Source organism: Thamnophis elegans, chromosome 6, assembly GCF_009769535.1.
Source record: "Thamnophis elegans isolate rThaEle1 chromosome 6, rThaEle1.pri, whole genome shotgun sequence".
Classification (NCBI taxonomy): Eukaryota; Metazoa; Chordata; class Lepidosauria; order Squamata; family Colubridae; genus Thamnophis; species Thamnophis elegans.
The window spans coordinates 19357911-19379401 of NC_045546.1; the positions used below are offsets into that span (position 1 = coordinate 19357911).

Sequence of the window (21491 nt, forward strand, 5' to 3'; positions counted from 1 at the left end):
TCCGAAGTATCTCTATGTAAACGAGAATTGGAAAGTTGGGGGTGGGGGGAGGGAGAAAGAGAGAGACGAGGCGGCGGGGTCGAGCGGCTTCAGAATCAAATGCGGGATCACGTGGTCGGTTGTGTCGGTAACGGTCTCTTGGTTAGCATTTTTGAATAAGCAGGGGATGCGATGAGCTCCAAGTCCCCCCTCCCTTTTGAGACTTTATTTTGGGCTGGACTACAGCAAGGCGTAGGTTCCGTTCGTTTTAGAGCGAGTTTTAAGGAAAAGAAGTGTAAAGTCTCCCTTAACAGAGCCTTGGTTGTCTACACTTTTGCACGAAATCTTATGCCATCTTTTTATGTATCTTATAGTTTCTAATGAATGAGGTCAAATGAAAATGAAATGCAGAACGATGCAGGCAGTGAAAAGTACTATATCCTATTAACGGCCATTAGCAAAACAAATCGCTGCAGCAGGAGCAAATATATTTGCATTGGTACGAAAACTAACATGGAGCAGTAATTATGGAGCGAGAGGAAAGACTAGTTTCTCACTCGTGGGTTGAGTTGGGATCTCTTCTCTCTCTCTCTCTCTCTCACACACACACACACACACACACACACACACAAACACACACAGGGCTTTGTATCACTCCTTCAGAAACAACATGTTGCCTTAGCAGTATGTTGCCTTCTAATCTTCCTTTGGTTATCTTGTTCTTAGATTTAGTCTAGAATCTCTAGATGCTACTACTACTGATTTTTTTTTTCATTAACTGTTTTTGGGAGGTCCTGGGTTTGTAATTTCTCACTAATAATAATAATTTTACATATAAGAATTATATATATAGACTAATATATAGACTAAATCTAAGAAAGAACTATATATATATATATATATATATATATGTATGTATGTATGTATGTATGTATGTATGTATGTATGTATATGTATATATATGAATTCCATAAACAAATAGGACTTGTCTAGTTACTGTATTTTTTGGAGTATAAGATGCTAGATTTTGGGGAGGAAAACAAGGGAAAAATATCTGCCTCTGCCTCCCAGCAATTTGCCTTCTTACAGCAAACAGTATACACTGTTTGTAGTGTTATATTTCAGACACTACTTGTACAGATGCTGTTAAAATTGATGTGCTTTCTGAAAGTATAGTTATTCTCTGCTATTTAAAAGAATAGCACTTTTTAAAACAATATCACTTGGTCTCTTCACATCAAGCATTTATTTTAAAAAGCTTCATTTTGTTAAATTGTCTAGAATAATAAAGCAGCCTTTAAAAAATAAGTCTACTAATTTGAACATTCTATAGGCATTTATAGTTGTTGACTTACCTCCTTGTAGCAAACAGCCTGATTAGCACAAGAAAAAAAAAAGAGGCCTCTGCCTTTTAGCAATTTGCCTTGTGGAGCAAACAGCTTACAATTTATCCCGATCATCAGCTGTTTCAGGCTGCAGGGATTGCTATAGCCTATTGCAGCCCTGCAAACCCCCAATTGCTGCAAAGAGGTAAATTGCTGGGAGGCAGAGGCCAAAGGGTTGGGGCCGATGGGTGTGGGGTTGGGGCCGGTGGATGGAGCTACATTTAGTGTATAAGACGCACCAATTTTTCACCCTCTTTGCGGGGAGGGAAGATGCGTCTTACACTCAGAAAAATACAGTAAGTGTATCATCAGCTTTACATTCCCACAAGCAGTCCAAGTCTAATCCCTCCTGAATTCTGTTGGTACCTATTTAGTGCTGAACTTTAGTTGGTCAGATTCTTGTACATAGGCTTGAATGAATATGTGCTGTAACTTTATAAATGGACCTGATTCTTTGTGCCTGATAATACATACTTTTTTGGAATAGAATGATACTAAAATATTTCCAAGTCACTGATCTGCTAAATGTTCCCAGATTTGTTTGTTCTCAATTTCTTTTAAATCAATATGGACTTTTAAGCATAGGTATAATTCTCTTGTTTAAAACAATAAGAACATTTTGTCTTTTGTTTATTATACATCATCATTTGCTAGACAGGTTTACAAGGTAATGCAACATATCAAAAAGTACCATTCATTTGTCATATAACTTTGGCTAGCCTGCTATTTAAAATAATATTTATCTACTCTCTCTAATCTAATCTCATAAATCAATATAACAGATTTACAATTGCGGAAATAGTAGGTAATATAAATTGTCTTGTATGTTTCATAGGACTTTAAAATTACGGTCATATAAACACAATCTAAAGTCAATAAATGCTTGGGAAATGTAGCAGATAAGGAAATAAGTGGCACAACTGCAGCAGCAATTTCATTTGCTATATGAACTAACATTGGCTATGAAATGTAAAACATGTTCTAAAGTTAAGATGTGCAGATAGGATGACTGATGCAAAAGAGAGCAAAGTTTTGTCCCTTTTCCTGTAAAACATGATTTTAATAGCTTGTTGTGGGCGTAAAACAATCCTACCTTGATTTCTGGATTCCTCAAAATATACACCAAAATAAGCAGATGATTAGTTTCTGTAGATATGTCAGAACAGCTCATGCTGTTTCAGAAATATAGTGATCAATATTTTCTAGCTCATAATGCTGAGTTTCTGGCATACATCATTTCCAGTGTCTAACCAATTACTTTCTTCAGAAAAAAAATTCTTTGGTGATTTCTCTCATTCGGTATAGGGATTTCAAATTAGGGGAATTCTGAAGAGGAGGGGTGAGAATTGACAAAAAGATGCCAATTTATTAGTTTTGAGGGGAGGGGGAAATTTCATCTGTCCTTAGGCCAACATGTCTTGACCTTCATTGGAAGCTTCTGGATGAAACATTCATTTTACTATAATTATGCCTGATTCAAAGAATTGTATAGTGGGCACTCAAAAACACTTTCCATTTCTAACACTCTTGTGCGTGTTTTTTTTTTTTCACAGGATGCACAGAAGTGGGAAGAATTGCCACAAGAAGATAGACATAGAGAAGGTACAGAATGCTTTTGGATTGATAGAAGTCATCTATCTGGAAGCATTCCTAGTGCAGGTTCACTGGATGTTGTAGTTGCTCACATGCAAACCATTTGACCAATAGGCACTGGTGTTAATTTTTCCAACAAATAAAATCTCAAAAATTAACATAATGAGGCCTTTGCAGGTCAGGAGTTGGATTCAAGTGTTAACCTAAATCACAGTTTTTATGAAACTTGGCTTTTACTCAGTCATGGAATTAACTGTGGTTTACAAATCACTCTGGTTAAGTTCAAATGTTATACTAAGTGCAAACTAAAGAGACGGCATTATGTCTTAGACTTAGCACAATGTTTCTACTAGCTTTAGCAACCTGGAGAATTGTACAGCTGCTAGCGCTAATATATTTAGTGAGGGCAAGATTGGGAAAGATTGGCTTACCCATTTTTTAAATTGTTGCTGTTGTTGGCTTAATGCAATATATGGATATATATACACACACAAAGCCATCAATTTTAAGACACTTTGTATTTTTTTTCTATTCTATTTGTTCTGTTACATGGATAACTCACAGCCAATTTTGGCTCCACTTCCATCAATAATTAGATTGATCTATTTTCACTTTCTCTTGCCTTTCTTCATTTGTTTGCCTGCTTAAATATCTTGGTTGAGGATGCCCACGTTTGTCTAGAGTCAGGCGTTCTTCAGTAAAATGTAGTTCACTTTCTCTCAGCAGCAGACCGAAGGAAAATGAAGGGTTCATTAGCTAACAATAACATCTCAGAAGATAGCAAATGGTGGACACTTGGCAACTGGTTCTAAGTGCAAACAGGTTGGCAAGTATCTACCCCATGATTATGTGAAGGGGGTGGGGTCAGTGCAATGTTTTACAATAGGAAATGCTTTACAGACCATAATAAACGCTACCTGTATCTCCAAATAGTAGTTGTTGAAGAATGGTGGCCTTGTTTTATGTTTGTGGATTTTCCTTTGGTAGTAAACTGCCTTAAACTGAGATTTTGGACAGATTCTGCAAGACATTTCTTAGTTAGAGATGAATTTATTCAACTAGGGAATGTATTTAATGTTTTAATGCTACCACAAAATAAATTTTACCTGAGATCCTGCTTCCAAGTAAATGCCAGTTGGAGAATAGTCAGTCACAAAATATTTTTCCAGAAATTTTAGCTCTTTCCTAGCTATCCGCCTTATTAGCCTTTGAGATATTATCACCCCAGTCTATCTTTGTGGAAGACAGAGCAAACAAGTTAAGATGCAATATAAAATATCCTAAAAATAATTTATAATTTGGCAGTCGCCCATGAAGGTATCTTAGGCATATTGATGTTCATAAGCATCCCGTTTTTAAACATGATCTGCCTGCCGCCACCCCCACCCCCCAAATGTCCTTGGCTGAGTAAAATTGTGTGAAAATGTGGCACTAAAAGCTTTGCTTAGCCAAGCCCATAACTTGATTCCAAATCTGCAAAGCAAAATGCAATGGTTTTGTCAGCTAGCCAGAGAAAAAGCTTTTGTAATCATGTTATATACATAATAGAGATTGTTGCAAAATAATGAACTGATAAATAAACCTTCCATGCACAAATAAAGTTAAGATATGTTAGCTAAACATACCATCCTACTACTCATTAGTTCTTGACTTTTATTATTTGAATATGTATCAAGAATTTTATTACACCAAGTCAATAGGAAAACTGCAGATAGAAGCAAGACACACAATTGCTCTAATCTAGTGTTTAGGCTCACCCTAAATTGCATAGATTATGACAAATGCATTTGAATGTCCAAGCAATCTCTTTAGATATCTCTATTTGAAAAGGAGAGTTCTTGCACTGCTTCTGAGCTGAGGTCTTCCACCTCACTCAATTTAGACAAGATTCCGCTTCCAAAGTAAAAGACAACTTGCATATAAATTATGTATATAGACGCAAATTGGAAATTCTTGCCATAATTCAGTAATGAATTTTACTGAACTCCACCTCTAAGTAGCCCAGATAGCATGATTTATTGCGAGGGATAATGGGTACTTGCATCAGAATGGGAAAGATTGTTTCCAGATAACCTGTTCAGTTTGTTTCCCAAATTTGGTTGAGCAAGTACTCTTTGTCTTTGAAACAGACTTGGACCGAATTGCTTTTTGAGCACGTGCTGCTAATAACAGAGGACTGTCTTCAATTAAGCAGAACATAATCATTCATCGTGTAAAGATGTCTATGGAGATTCTCAGTCACCCAGGTCATGGTTGCCCCAAAGGTGCTTTTTTTTTCAAGAGGCAACTAGACTTTGTTTTTCTTTGAAGATGTTTCACTTCTCATCCAAGAAGCTTCTTCAGCTCTGACTGGATGGTGGGGAATGGAAGGATTTATTTTCCTTGCAGACAGCTGGTCATTTGCATTTGTTTAGAGCAGTGGTGGGTTGCTCTTACCGTCGCTACCAGTACGCTGATCGTGGTCTGTTCGTGCACGTGCCTGACGTGCGCTGCACAAATCCACTGCCACTACGACAACCAGCTGCTTGTTGGGGCTCACGCAGGCACCGCGCGCTGTGCGCACATGCGCACTTTGCCGTTTGCCATAAAAACAGCTATAGAGTGCGGGCAAGCAGGTGGGCCAAATGAGCCACCGTACTGGTATGCTCTCAGCTGTTCCCAGCCACTACCGGTATGGCCGTACCGAGATGTACCCGCAGCAACCCACCTCTGGTTTAGAGCATACCAAACTCAGTCATGTTGCTGTCACATATTTCACGACATTTTTCCCATTCGTGAAGCTGGGGCAGGCATAGCCTGCACATGTCACATCCAGCCCACGGACCACCAGTTTGATACCCCTGGTTTGGAAAGTCTTTGAGGCTACTTGGTGGTGTGTCTGTGTCGTCAAGGTCACCTGAGTAACGCAAATGGGTGTGGAGCCGCCTTGGCTGCAGTCTGTGTCCACCAAGAAAACAGCCAAATTCCTTTAATTGAAATTGAGCTGGTAGCTCACAGAAACATCTGGAAGCCTAACAAGCAAGTTTGGTGGTTGATAGTTCTGAAAAGCAGCATAGAATATGGACAGTGGCGATCATGTCATCATAATCCTATATCTACTGGATTATATGAAACCATACATTAGATTTTCTTTGGCTGATTGTCCTACCATAGGGGTCACAGTAGGCTATTAAAATGTTACTTCTGTTGAATTTTGTATATGTCTACCATTATTTTTTGAAATAAATAATTAGCTGGCTTAGGCTGAGTTAGGAGCACCAGTTAGGTCAATGATTTATAGGCCTTGAGCATTAGCAGAAAAAAATGTCATTCCAATTTCCAGTAATTATTTTATCTATGACTAGCTGGATACCCGTGCTTCGCAACGAAACTATGTGATTGGCCAGTGCAAGAGAAATCCAGTTCAATCCATTGGCTCAGTGGTGGTTGGCGATTGAAACAAATAAGGGAATATCGCTCCCGCCGCCTTGAGTACAGAAGTAGTTCCATAGGTGTAAAGCGTAGACATTGTGGTGACATTTAGTACTGTAAGGAGCCCCAGACCGCTCCTGAGTGAAGGAGTAGAACGTCTGCAAGTTTGAACTGAGGTAATGGAATATGAGGCAACTGGTAGTTGAAACAGATTATTTTCAGGTGGGGAGGGGGAGGAGAATGTCTAACTCCTTAGCATCAGAGAGTGTTAATATACAGGTAGTCCTCAATTTAACAATTCATTAATAACTGTTCAAAGTTACAATGGCAATTGGCAGTTGTAGCAGAGTTTTTTTCAGGTGGGGAGGGAGAGTAGAACTCCTCAGCATCAGAGAGTATTAATTACTTTATAAGAAATACTAATGATCTGATAGTCATTTTGAAAAATTCTTTCTTAGCGAACACCTAGAAGCCAAGAGCAACATACATGCCAAATTTCAGGTTTGTAGGTTTTGGAGATTTCGTGATGAGTGAGTGATATTTGGCTTTTATATATAGAGAGATATTTATTATCTTCAGAAAAAAGCCTATGAACTAATTCTGCATGGATCTGAATAGGGAAAAGCTGGAGTTTCTAAAATTCTGTTCTACACATCCCAAAAGCAGTCCTCAGCATAGATTGCTGGGTGGGCTGACCGATGTGCCTTTTCATCAGAGGCCTTAATACAGGTCATAATTGCATTCTTCTATCACAGTATAGTGGGGTTCCTGAACCACAGGTTGAAAAGCTTCTTCTTCCCAAGTAGCAATGGTACTGATCCAGGATAAATTGATTCTAAAGAGCACACCCTCCTTGCCACTTGACAGGTATAGACATTCATACATCTCAGTCATCCTTAATAAACATGACAAATATCATACAGATGCAGATAAATACCTATAGCTGCTTTGCTGAAAACAGGGAAATTAAGAATATTTTAAAAATCAAGCCAAAATTGCTGGAAGGAGACTGGAAAATAAGCACGATCTATTATCTTTCCCATTCTCTGATATATAGCCAGGAGCTTCAGAATTCTGTGAGGAAGTGAAAATATGAAAAGCAGAGGGAGTATCTATTTAAGAGTCCTCTATTTCTGTAGAGATAGGTAAAGACAAATTTGATCCAGTGGTCAAGGTACCAGGCTTAGAAACTCGGAGACCGCAAGTTCTAGTACAAGTAGTCCTCAACTTACAACTGTTCGTTTAGTAACTGTTCAGTTACAATGGCACTTATTAATTTAAGCTAATGTAATTTAGCTTTTTACACATGTTGTGCATGAGGATTTTTCTTTTCATATGGTCTCTAGAATTAAACTTGTTATCCTCTCTCATTTTTGGAGACATCAGGGTAGTAAATAAGGTAATTTTATGCTAGCATATGATGGTGAATTCACTGATGGGGAGAAGGGATTGTTGGGGCAATATGTTGGAAAAGTATCTTTTTATATGACAAACGTTGAAGCAGGAGCATTTCACATAAAGTATGCATATACTTACACATTAACAACCCACCTAATGTTGCTCTTTTCCTTATATTGCTCTGCCCTCTACTGGTGTAAAATAGCATTTGCTAATTTAACTGAGATTTCAAAATGAAAAAAAGTCCCTGCATTAAAATAGGCTGCTTAAATATCCAAAACTACTAAGTAATGGATCTCGAACGGAAAACCAAATGTTAATCATTACACTTAGACCACCTTTAGAAATTTAAAAAACACCATATAAAATCCATTAAGTACACCTTGAAGACATGGTTAGACATTTACTTAAATATACTTAATAAAACAAACTACTGTTGCGCTGTTATACATCCCGCAAATCCCTTAAAACTAAAAGGGAGCCGAGGATCAGCCGGGTAAGCAGAGCATGCGCAATTCTCGGCCCAGGCTCTCGCTCTCCCCGCGTTCTTCTTGGTATGCGTGTGCCTGAAAGTTTCATTTCCGTAATTCGCGTAAGCCGTCTCCCAGGCGAGGGAACCCTTGGGCGTTTCGCGGCCCCTCTGACGTCGGCAGCGTAAACACCTATGAGAATAGCCGCCGTGCATTCCGGTTGGATAAACGGAGCGACCTTTGGATTTCGGCAAGTAATAAGCGGAAGTCGCTCGCGCTCGCCTTTTCCGCTGGCTGGGGGGATTCGCCGTCGGCCGCCGTTACAGCATGGCTACCTCAGGCAGCTTCCGTCTTCTCTTTCGAGCCGCACCGTCTTCTTGCTGGAGGCTCCTGGAGGCTCCTTTCCGAGCCGGCAGTCGCTGGAACAACGCAGCCCGCCTTGGCTCTTGCCGGTCCTTCCAAACGGCGACGGGGCTCAGGTAGGAGCTTTGTCCTGTCTTCGCCAAATCAGCCTTCCTGGCCTGAGTTGGAAGTGGGGGCGACGGGCACCTCTCAGCTCGCTCGCCTCTCCCCTCGTTCCAAGGGAGTTAACCGCGCCAAGTGAGGGAAGAAAGGCGTAGAGCAGTACCTGGGCTAGGCTAGGTCAGCTCGGAGGTCATAGAATATGCCAGCCGTGACTTTGATCACGGTCACCGACCCACCAATACTCTTGTACCTGGGCTGCGACAACGGCTTTTGGTAATATGACCCTGGTGTTGTGTGAATGCCGCCCCTGACGTCAATTTATAGTTAAGTGTATTGTTCGAACCCCGAAGAACCTATAAACCAGATAAACCGTGGTTCTGTTAACCGTACAACTACCCTGTCAAACTGTACTGTCTAATCTGGAAGAGGATCTACCTATTTGTGACTTTGGCTTTACATAACATACTTTCACTTAGATTTGCTTGTTTATGACTTAGCAAACTCTATAAGCATATAATACGAAAGCCTACTAACTCTGATTGTCAGTCAGCTGCGATTAACTATGCCCTGGCCTAAAGTTTCATAGGTGAAGACTTTCACCTTAGGAAGTGCCAACTTTCACTTGTTATGTGAAAGTTGGATGACGTAAATAAAATAATTGCTTGTGTAAGACTGCTAGCCTTTATTTTTTGAAGTTAAAGGGGGAAATGAAGCAATCCATGGTTTGAGAGGTCCTTGATGCTCTCTGAGTTTGCTTGTTTTTTTTTGCTTGTTTCATTACCCAAACTAGGTAACATCATCGGTGTTAGTCACTGCTTCTGCAGGGAAACAAGCAAGCTAGGAGAACACCTCAGGTCAACCCTGAGCTACAAATATTCTCCTTATTGGTAATTATGATTTCTCCATGTAAACACAATTCAACCAACAAATAGGAATCTCACACACACACACACACACACACACACACACACACACACACGATATGAAGCAAGCCTACAAGTCTTGTGCTCACATGGGCACAAGGTCCATCTTGTTCTTTTAAATTAGATTGCTGAAATTGGACTTCAAATAAAAGAAGAGAAGATCAAGTGAGAACCTGTCCCTATTGCAAAATAACTCCTATGCTTGCGTTATCATTCTCTGGCAGTTGTACTTTGTTTTTGCAAAGTAGAGAAAAACATTCTCTAGGCATTCCAGATCTGCTCTGGAATTTCCCCCAGTCCTATACACATGAAAAGAATAACTCACACAAGTTTTGCATATTGGATTCTATCCGTGTTGATATAGTAATGCATATTTGCATTTGTGCAAGATTTCTGCTTCATTCAGCTTAGTTGGACTTAAAAAGAGCCTTGGTAGTTAGAATGCAGTATTGCAGGCTAACTAACTGCTCAGTACCAGGAGTTCGATTCTGACCAGCTCAAGGTTGACTCTGCCTTCCATCCTTCTGAGGTTGGTGAAATAAGGACCCAGGTTGTTGGGGGGAATATGCTGACTCTGTAAACTGCTTAGAAAGGGTTGTAAGGTACTCTCAAGTAGTATATAAGTTTAAGTGCTATTGCTGTTATAGTTGTTTGATTATTTGAAGCGTCAAAACAGCAATAAGAAGGCAAAGGCCGGCATCCCAGAGAGCTTTAGTTAGGTAGTTATTTAATCAACTGCTGGCATATGCTGGGATACACTATTCACAATTTGACAATCAACCAATGACTGCTGTCACTAATACTGACCTGGAAAGATGATGGGAGATTATCTGTCCAGAGTCATGAATTTGAGATGGCTATCTGTATACATTGAAATAATAAACATTATCAGCATATGCATTTGTGTGTACATATCATATTTGAGATCAGAAAGGCTAAGTAAAATAAAGTATCCTTCAAGTTAAAACTTGTGCCTTGTTAACAGTGGAGGTGTATCTATGTGCTCCTGGGAACAACACTATTGCTGTCTAAACTTTTTTTATTTTATTTTCTGGTTTAGTTTCATCCCTGAGATTTCTCATTTTTTTCATTCAAATAGCATTCACTTTTCAGGCTATCTTGTCCTTTTCATAATGAGTCATTGTAGTCAGTTAAGTTCTTGTACATTCTATGAGCAAAAAAAAAGTTGTCTAACTAGGCAGTCAATAGCCTAAATCCAACATATCCAGAAAGAAGATCCAACCTGCACTGGTCAAACTGGTTAGTTCAAACTAAGAGAAATGATCCCACATGAGATCATTATTCTTAGAGATTAGAGATTGTTTTCAGGAGATTAAAGAACTGAAGGAAGAACATGCAGCTTTTCAGTGGCAGCAGAGATACAATCTCCCAGGAATGATCACACTAGCCCCCTCCTTGTTGTTCTGAAAATTATTAAAAATAACCTTATGGATGTTCTAGAAATTATTAAACGTTTCAAAGAAACTCCTCCATGTCTAACTTCTGTTTTGTATTGTTTGTATTATGTCTTGTTTATGCTGTTTTTATTTTTAATAGTAGTTTGTAACCAAGGATGTTTTAAATGGTTTTTAAATTATGTAAACTACTGAAGGCCTTTGATTGCTATAAGGTATGAATATGAAAAATACATGATTATAGGTGCTTTGGAAATATTCAGTCTCTTACCTCTGAGCTGAGTGGTTTTTCTGATAGAGGTTGTAGCAGAATTTAAATGATTCAACCATTTTAATGTTCACAATTGTGATACTTTCATTTTTGTTATTTTGCCTTATTGTTTCTTCAACTTAGTCCACCTACACAATAAAAACAGATATATTAATCTTGGCATTTCTGTGCCATTCTAAATGGTCATAGTGCGTATCAATCTGTACCTAACATAAATTATATTTGTTATTGTGTTGAGATGAAATATGGAGTGACATCTTGGCAATTATGATTGTCATCTTAGTTACATAAGCAAGGAATCTATAGAGATATAGATTCTGTAGCAGCCATGTTGCATAGTGCTTAGAATGCAGTATTGCAGACTGATTCTGACCACTGCCAGGAGTTCGATCCCGAGTGGCTCAAGGTTAAATCAGAGTCCCATCCTTTTGAGGTTGGTAAAATGAGAAGTCAGATTGTTGGGGTCAATATGCTGACTTGTAAACTACTTAGTGATTTAAAGCACTATGAAGCGGTGTATAAATCAAGTGCTATTGCTCAGTGCTCTATATACACAAACACACACACAAACACACTGCATAGGAATAATAAGGAATAAATGCAGTTTTGTCTTTAATCAATGTTCCGCAGCATCCTCTCTTAAGAATGAATGTACAAGGCAGGCTAATTCTGATTGGGAAACTAGTCCTGCAAGTACACAGACATGAAGCCTTTACAGGGCTTTAAGATTAAAAACCAGCACCTTAAAAAGGCTCTTTATACTGTAATCAAAAAGACTCTTAAGCAGCTTACATAGAATTTAATAGAGGAATTCAAACAGTCATAGCAGTATATAAAATCACATAAGAATTTAACAAACAACAGCAAGAACAACAACAGCAAACAGTACCAGACCAAAATTAGAGTTGGGGGCAGAGACAAAAAAAAAATAAAGACAGCATCATAAAATCATGGGAAGGTTCTCTGAAACAATTTAATCTTTCAACTATTTTTATCAAGACGATGTTTTAAAAGGAGTTGAAGACAAAGTTGTTTCAAAAAGCCTTTCCCTGATTGTATGGTGCTGTCTTTATTTTCCCCCCTCTCTCTTTCTCCTCCTGCCCTAATTCCTCTTATATGAGATTTGTGTATTGGAGTTATGAGTTTTGGAGTTGAGTTTATTGTTATTGGTATCTTGTCTGAGGACAGTTCCATGATAGTATTTGTTTTATTTTGTTTCTATGGAATGTCATTGAGAGAATAAGACAGGAAGCCATATAAGTTTTCTAAATAGATATATTTAGTCTCCGTAAACCAATATTTACTTTATTGAAAAACAACGTTGTAAAAAAATCGGATTAAAAAAGAACAATAAGGTACTGAATTTTTTTTCCCAGCTCGGAAGAAAAAGTTACAGTGCACTTTGTAAATCGTGACGGTGATAAATTAACAGCCAAAGGAAAGGTTGGAGATTCCCTTCTAGATGTTGTGATAGATAATAATCTAGACATAGATGGATTTGGTAAGTAAATATATTTCCTTTCCTATAAGAAATTTAAGTTGATTTTTTTTAAAAAAAAATAGAATTGAAACTCTGACTTTTGATTCAAAGTTAACAGCTTCTAAGCAAAAGCACTAGTATAAGGTTGTTGTTTTTTTGCTAAAATTAGGAAAAAGAATAATATTGTTGGTTTGTGAAACTCTTCCACAGCTGTGTGTTTGTTCTGATAGCAGTGACAATTAGTGAATTGTAGTTTATTCTTCTACAGGTATTCCTCAATTTACAATCACATCTGCGCCTGCAATATTGGTTTTAAGTCGTTGCAGTCTTTAAGCAAGATGCCCACATGAGCACCTTGCTCAACAACCACAACCCCAGCTCTCCCCTTTGTAGTGGTTAAGTGGATGGAGTGAAAGAGCTCCCTGCCAAAGGGTGGCAGGCAGCTCCCCTCTGTGTGCAGAACTGCTGCATGTGGCCAGATAGATTTTAGCCACATGAGGCAAAATCAGGCTGACAGGCTGGCTCCAAAGACCCATGCTGTAAAACACCCTGTGCCCAAATCCCACTTGGCTCTCCCCAGAGACTTTTTCAGCCAGCATCTTTGAAATCAACCAAAATGCTTAGTGGGAGACTCTGTCCCACGCGGGATAAAATCAATCTGACAGGCAGCCCCTTTGCCCCCAAATTGATGGTTGAAAAAGTTCCATCCCCAAATCAGACATTTTCCCATTGACTATCTGGAAAAACTGACCGGAAAGATTGCAAATAATGATCATGGAAGCTTGGCAAACTCTCATAATTGCAAATGGACTGCTAAAAGGTCACAGTGCAAGTCACATAACTGCAGAGGTGTTGCAATAGCAGTAACTTCAGGCATCAGTTCTTAGTCTCTTTGTTCAGCTTCGTCATAATTTTGAATGGTCATTGAATGAATGATAATTGAGCTGGATTTATACGTTGTATTAAACCATATTATCATAATTTTCAGACAGGACATGGGAGAACATTTTAAAATAATTGTTAACACATCAGCAAACATTTACAGATGTAATCATAGGGATTCCACAGGTAACCCTAAGCCAAAAACAAACAAACTGGGTTATGACTTAAATAAAATATGTCACTCACATATAGTTAGGGATTTTTCTCTTTATATTGTTATCTTTGCTATACTGTTTAACCTGCTGTCTTCTTTGGCCTCAGATATGTGACTCTTCTGGTTTTGCTTTCTTTGAAGCCAAAGAATTATGTAATGCATTGCACTGAACCAAGTATCACTTTCTGAAATGTGTTTATTCAAAAATATTTTAATACCGCCTTTTTGAGTGAGTTATGGAAGTTTGCAACATATAGGCAGTACAACAGCAAACTTTTAAAAAGGTAGATAAATTATGATTAACAGAACTAAAAATGGCAGGATTAAGGGATAGCCAACTTAGTATTTCCCAGAAAGCAAAAAATTAGCCTCAAAGATTAATTTGCATATGTTAACACAGTGGAATGATATGGCATCTTGAAACAGACCTCATATTTTTTAATATTCCAGATATAGAAAATAAAATTGAAAAGTCTAGTATTGTCCATATTTAAAATTCTTAGTCCTCTAAAAAAAAGATCAGTTACATTGGTAATGCTCAGAAAAGCAAATGTGGTCTGTTTCAGCTTTTTTATGTCACTAGGGGGCATAGCAGGCATACAAACAATATGTTGACATTTAGGCTTTAAATATTTGCCTGCTTGATGAAATCCTTCTCATGTTTAAGCATAATTCTTGTTCAATTAAAAGATGCTATTGCTGTTACAACACTATTGCTCAAGTTCCTTTTTTATTTTGATTTTATAGCTGTAGTTTATCTGTATTATAAGCATAGATATATCTCCTGCCTACATTATCCTGATCTGTCATTACTAATTGAGGATGCCTATGATGCTGCATACTATATCTTTAAACTATATGGTACAAATATTGTAACTGCCTTCTTCAACCTTATGTCCTCAGATATTTAAGTCCTTTAATTCAGATGTGTTGAATTAAAATTGTCCTGATTTGTGTTGCAACTTTCATAGCACTTTAAGCTTATTTCATACATTGTTTGCCATAATGGCTGTGAAATGTTAATTGTCAGGAATAGCATCAGTCCTTCCATTCACTCTCCCCACTTTATATACTGCCAGGTTTCTGTATGGAGGTGATTATCTCACATTAATGTATGGGATTATGTTGAATGATGAACACAAAGTGATGTTGAAAGGTAATGAATTATATGTGTACCTAATTTAACTTTAGGTGCATGTGAAGGAACACTTGCCTGCTCTACATGTCACTTAATCTTTGAAGACCACATATTTGAAAAATTAGATGCCATCACAGATGAAGAAATGGATATGCTGGACCTTGCTTATGGCTTGACAGAAAGGTAAGGTGAAATCAACATAAAATTGTTGAGAATATCTTCACTGTTTTTATTCAATTGACCATGTGCTGCTTAGATCAAGGACAAGCAATGTCTTATCTGCCCATGGAAATTACTCTTGACAGACATCATGCTCGTTTTTCCACCTGCTCTTCAATGTTTTTTCTAGATTTTAAAAGAGATTTATTTATTTATACATCAGATTTGGAGACCACCCACCTCAGTCGCAAAGTGATTCTGGATGGTATAAAAACATAAATTCAGTATCGTTTTATTTATTAAAATATTCCTGCACTGCATATAGGTTTATGAGCATTCTTAGAGAATGGTGTACAGCTGCAGTCCGAAGTTCTGTTTAAATGTGCTCCCTGTTTAGAAAACTGAGATGCCCTGAGATAATAGGGAGCGGAGGGGGAAGTGCTGTAGAATGTGGTATGAATTAACTTCATTAACACTTTGTGATTGAACATACTGTACCTATCATTAATGGACATTTTGCTAGAATATTCACTACCACTTTCAAAATTCAAATTTTCAAATGTGCCCAGTAGTTAGTGTGTTTGTTATCCTTGCTGATGTTACTATCTACTTTTTATCTGCAAAGTATTATCAGTTATCAAATCAGAAGAGGATTGAACATGATTTGTCTAATGGTGGTTTACGAGTTTAATCCAAACCTATTCACAAAGTTGACTTATGTTATCCATACCCAGGCTCTGAACCTTGGCCTTTAAAAGCAGAAATGTTTCTTGTCCAATGTTGGTATATCCCCATTTTCTTTATCTTTCCAAGCTTTGCTTAGTGTCTTCTCAAAATTAATATCTAAAACAATGTTAGATTTTCACAGAACAAAGAAATTCATTTATTTAAATTAGTCTTCCATGAAATTTGCATAAGTTTTGTAAACATTTTTTTTTTGCCATATTCTTATGTAACCTGAAAGAAAATATTTCTCTATTACAAACCCTTGGTTCTTATGTCAAACTGTTAAAGGAATAAAGAGTTAATTATAATATATGTTAGTGATGGCTAACCTTTTCTGGTCCGAGTGCCCAAAATGTGCATGCGTGCGCGCCCCAAACCCCAAAATGCAATGTGTGCGCCCCCTGCACATACATGCATGACCCCACATGCATATGACCCATCTCCTGCACATGTGTGTGTGCGTGACCCGCCCTGTGTGCACAACCCCCCCGCGTGTGCCCTGTGCATGCACGGCAGAAACCTGAAAACCAGCTGGTTGGCAGGAGGCACATGCACGGTGGAGCTGAACTGGGGCAATAGCACCTCTGGCACACATGCCATTGGTTCGCCATTACAGATATATGTTATACAGATTGGATATAGGGAATTTAAAATTACCCTTTCTCCCCTAGCTAGAAAATACGCAAAGAAGTGAATTTGCAAAGCAAACCGAACTATCTCAATTAGTCTTCCCCTGTCAAGGCCTTTTCAATATATAGATGCTACAGCTCCCAGTGATTGTGATTACTCTTGGGATTTGGGGTCTTTAAGTCTATACAGCTGTGCCAAGTTGGGAAAGGTTGGCTTAAGGCTAAATATATATAATCCATAATCTCTTCAGTTTTTTGTTCTTGCATATAACATTGAATAGACTTTAGCTTCTATCCTCCATCAATATATTTTGGGCTTGTAATTTTGTACTGGTAGTCCTCCATTTACAACCATAACTAAGCCCAAAATTTCTGTTGCTGAGCATGACAGTCGTTACTTGTGTTCTTCCCCATTTTACGCTCTTTCTTGCCACAGTTGTTAAGTGAAATCACTGCACTTGTTAAATTAGTAGCATAGTTTTTGAGTAAATCTGGCTTCCCCATTGACTTTGCTTGTCAGGTTGCAAAAGTTGATCACGTGATCTGGGACACTGCGACCATCATAAATGTGAGACAGTTGCCAAATCTGAATTTTGATCACGTGACCATGGGGTGCTACAACATAAGTGTGAAAAACAAATATCAGTCACATTTTTCGGTGCCATTGAAACTTCAAACATTGTAATATTACAGTAATATAATGTTATAATATTGTCATTCTTACAATGTGCTTTTTCCCTTCTATAGATCACGTTTGGGCTGTCAAATTTGTTTGAAGAAATATATGAACAATATGACTGTCCGAGTGCCTGAAGCTGTTGCTGATGCCCGACAGTATATAGATATGAGCAAGAACCCATAAAATAATGTTTTCAGGTGTATTTCATGATATTAAAAATATTTTACTACTTATTCCTAAAGAAAGTGAAATACTCATCCTTTGATTATCTATGTTAAGGTATGATTTTATTAAAATTACAGTTGGCCTTATTTTGAAAGGATAAAACAAGGTATTTAGAAGAGACCTGTGGAATGATAGAAACATGATAAAATACAGTTAAAGAGCAGGAAATCACTCCTTTTATTTTCATTTAATAATGCATCATTACTCCTGCTGCACTCATGTTTTCCCAAAGTAATAATTACATGCTGGATTTGCAGTAGCTGAGAATAAAAGTCACTTTTTAAATTACAGGTTTCACATTGAACTACTGAAAATACATTTACCAGAGAGTAAATCAATAGGGATATTATTCACTATTAGCTGATCAATTTTGGTGCAAATTAATTGTAAGATTGTATAATTGTACAAAATCCTATTGAATCTTCTAGGAATTGCATATTCATAGTCGTATGCCATGTTGTAGCCAACATGTCAGAAGCATTTCCAAAGGTTTTTTAAAATCAGAAATACTGCATAAATACCATGTTATTTTAAAGATGTTACATGGGCAAAGATGCATTTCTGGTTTTATGGTATGCTTCATTTCATGAACAGGTGTCTTATTCCCAGAATGATAGAAATATTATCCCTAATGGGGTTGAGGGGGAGGAGCTATATATTCCATTGTGATGGGGCTTTAAATCAAATGTTCAACTTCTAATCCACTTCCTCTTCTATCCACAGATTAAAATGGCAGCAAAATAGACAGTACAATTAAAATTTTGAAATAAAAATGTCTTCTTCTAGGACAGGAGTCTCCAACCTTGCCAACTTTAAGCCTTGTGGATTTCAACTCCCAGAATTCCCCAGCCAGATGGTTGGAGACCTCTGTTCTTGTACAAATAGCAACATTCAGGTGGGCTTCTCTGGTGAGAGAACATCAGAAACTGAGAAGGGGCTTTTTTCAGTTATCGCCCATCTCATATCTGTCAGACACCTGAATGAGTGGCTCAGATTACCTCAGAATGTAGACAACTGGGAGATGCAACAGGCATCCTTAGGATACTCTGGTCCAAAGCGATGTCGGAAATTTCTTACATAGAAATACCAAAGCCATGGTATTTCTTACATAGAACCTTTGAGTCTCTTCCATCTTTTGAAGTTTTTCATATATGCTGAAGCACGGGCCTTCAGACTACATGGAGTATTAATTTGTAGTGTTTAGTATGTTATATAAAAGAATATGATTAAGTTATTTCCAGTATGCACTAAGCCATTGAAAATTAAATGAGCTAATGAAAAAATATACACTGTCATGTTCTTATCAGTCTATAAGAGCTAAATAGTCAATGAGTCCATTGGAGATAGAAGAAAAGGAGGGAGGAAAGAAAGAAGGGAGGAAGGGAGGTATGATTTCAGTACCTCTGTTCCTGTTCCATTTTTAAAATAGAGAATAAATGAATACATTATGTAAATGTCTTAGATTTTGTTGAAAAAAATCTTCATGGACACTGGATATTTTGATTTATCTTCATCAACCATTGAAAACAACAGTGCCGTGAAACGACAAGTGCAAACAAACTTCACTGTCCAGGTGATCTGTGCTTTCTTTTTAAAAATGTTTCTTGAAATAGCCGGTATGAAAAACTAGGTAGAGTCAACACTTAGTATCAGTTTTGTACCTATCTTATAAATATAGATTATTTAAACTGCTGATGCAGTACTTAGCATTTTTCAGAATCTGAAAATAAACCTTGTATCTAGTTTTCTTCTTCTTTGTGAGCAGATGTCTTTCATTTTCTGAATATTAACAATTGTCAGGAAATCATCTTTGACTGGAAGAAAGAGTTTTTCTTGAAACAAATATAACTGGTTAAAGCAACAGATGTCTTCCTAGCCTTCAGGCTTTTATTTTCCCCATAATAATATTCATGGAAGATCGATTGGGTTGAAAAAGAATAGTTGGTCCAGAATAACCTGGAGAGCTTTCAGGACTAACAGCTGGTCGAGCCTTAGTCTTAGTCTCCTATATTTGAAATAAATGTATTTTGGTGCATAATATTTGAACAATATAATATAAACAGTTTATAATAACCCTTTCCCACACAATAAAGTCATATTATGTTCGTCCTTGCTATGCTGGTATAGCAAAAAAAAAAAAAAAACCAACTCTGTACTGAGTATAACTGGCAGAGGAAGACCATCACTCATTAACTTTTTCTGTGAATGTGCTTTGATTTTTCAGTTGTGAAGTTTTTGCAAAATAGATTTGAGAGCACCATTGTGTCTTCTACCCCAGCTTAGTACATCTGGCTTTAATAGAAAAGCCAAAGCTGCATTCCTGGACTGTTGGCCATGCTTTATGTTTCTTTTATCAACTGTAGATTTAAAGTGGAAGAAAAAATCACTCATAGATTCAAAAGTCCATAGGACAGCTTAGAACTTTTTCCATTACTGATAACTTTACCCGCATGAGGTGGGAGATAGAAATGATTAACATTTCAATTCTAATGCCTGCTTGCTCTGTGTATTGTGACAATAGTTTAGATCTTAAAGAGTTACTCCCAACAATTTTTTTAGATTCTGGCTGTTGCCAAAGTCCATTGCATCTAATTCTGGGAACAGTAGGAGACCATATCTGGATAGACTGTCATTTGGAGAAATGCCATTTGAAAATAGGAAGAAGCATTTGTTTTAAAATCTAATTTTTTGAAAAAAAAATACTGTTTTTTATTTTTTTTTTAAAAATCTATCAGCTAAATTTGCACCACATTGTATATATTTTTCATATTTTTAAATTAATGATGCTTCCTGTTTTGACAATTGTCTTTTGAATTAGTTTGTAATAAGTGCATAATTTGAAAGATCACAGATTCATTTTGGAAAAACAAAGTATTAGCTTGAGCAGGTTTAAGTGCCAGCTGATACACATTTTGATGTGTATCAGCTGTTAAATCTGGCTGACAGCAAGTTCAGGATGTTACTCTTGGTCAATTTTGCAGGGATTATACAACTTCTTTTATTAGACAGATTTAAGGATTTATCTTCTGCTCTGGTTTATACTGAAAACAGTCAACGGAAATTAATATATGAATAAAATACGATTAAAGTTAAATATTAAAATCATCTAAGGAAAGATTAGTGAGATTTACCAAATGTGTCTCTAAAGGGAATGCATATACCGAAACAGCAGAGAAGTTGGTTCTCCCTTGTATGCCAGAAAAAATGGTCTTTGACAATGGGGTCAAATTCAAAAGGCCCACTTCTGTAGACCTTAACAACTGGATAGGCTGTAATAAATTTGATCTTTTCAGAACAGTTCTGTGATCCCATTAGGTTAATAACAACACTTGGTTAAATACAATTGGTTGATTGGATTGTGAAAACATAGTCATCATCAATGAACCCATTCTCTGAGTACCTTGCTAGTTGGCACTCTGAAGAGCATGCCACAAACTGCAATATTTTGTTGCAATTTCCACTAATTGCAACCAAGGGGAAAACTTGCTTTTAGGAGGGAAGTTTCTTTTTTTAAAAGAATGAAATATCTCTTGTTTGTAAAGCATGTTTTTAAAAAAGATTTTTTTTCATCTCAGGAATTTTAGATCTTAAAAGATTATCGTGTGCTGGGAAAGAGAAAAAGTTACTTTATGTTCTCAGAATGCAGCAATTTTCATTTTGTTTCTCGCTGGCTTATCTCTTGCAGAGGAAAAGCTCATCTGGGAATTTCTGTTTGAAAGGACTTCATGAAGCTAACTACCTTGGTGTTCTCTTGAAACCTGGGGTATTGATAAGGAAATTTCATCAGGTCAAATTGGGTTGTGTACCAAGAATGACAAGATTATTAATAATAAAAGTATATAACTTCTAGAATTCCTTAGCAATAGCTCCATGCTATATAGGATCTATTGAACTTTGCCACAGTCTGCCAAAACACTGAAATAATCTAAACTTTCATTTTAAATGCTTCTAACTACAATTCTTATTATCCTGCAAGGAATGAGGACAATAACAGCTAAAATACATACAGCATATTAGACTGGGGAAATTGTTATACTTAGTACTGAGAT

General features: G+C 37.2%; 1 protein-coding gene and 1 long non-coding RNA gene across 2 annotated transcripts; both read left to right on the forward strand.

Annotated features, from left to right (window-relative positions):
* Positions 1–58: 58 nt before the first annotated feature.
* On the forward strand, positions 59–5237 carry LOC116509953. Its single transcript, XR_004255579.1, has 3 exons — positions 59–141; positions 2918–2966; positions 5087–5237. It is a non-coding gene; the product is annotated as an uncharacterized LOC116509953 (long non-coding RNA).
* A 3248-nt stretch (positions 5238–8485) lies between these two features.
* Positions 8486–19193, forward strand: FDX1 (ferredoxin 1). The gene is made up of 4 exons (XM_032219862.1): positions 8486–8715; positions 12687–12811; positions 15078–15207; positions 17286–19193. The coding sequence occupies exons 1-4, from the start codon at positions 8564–8566 to the stop codon at positions 17398–17400; spliced, it is 522 nt and encodes a 173-aa protein (XP_032075753.1). The 5' UTR covers positions 8486–8563; the 3' UTR covers positions 17401–19193.
* The last annotated feature ends 2298 nt before the right edge of the window (positions 19194–21491 follow it).

Coding starts and splice junctions, on each gene's coding strand:
- FDX1 (XM_032219862.1), top strand. CDS start 8,564: ATGGCTACCTCAGGCAGCTTCCGTCTTCTCTTTCGAGCCGCACCGTCT. Junction 8,716..12,686: donor CAAACGGCGACGGGGCTCAG/GTAGGAGCTTTG, acceptor TTTTTTTCCCAG/CTCGGAAGAAAAAGTTACAG. Junction 12,812..15,077: donor TCTAGACATAGATGGATTTG/GTAAGTAAATAT, acceptor ATTTAACTTTAG/GTGCATGTGAAGGAACACTT.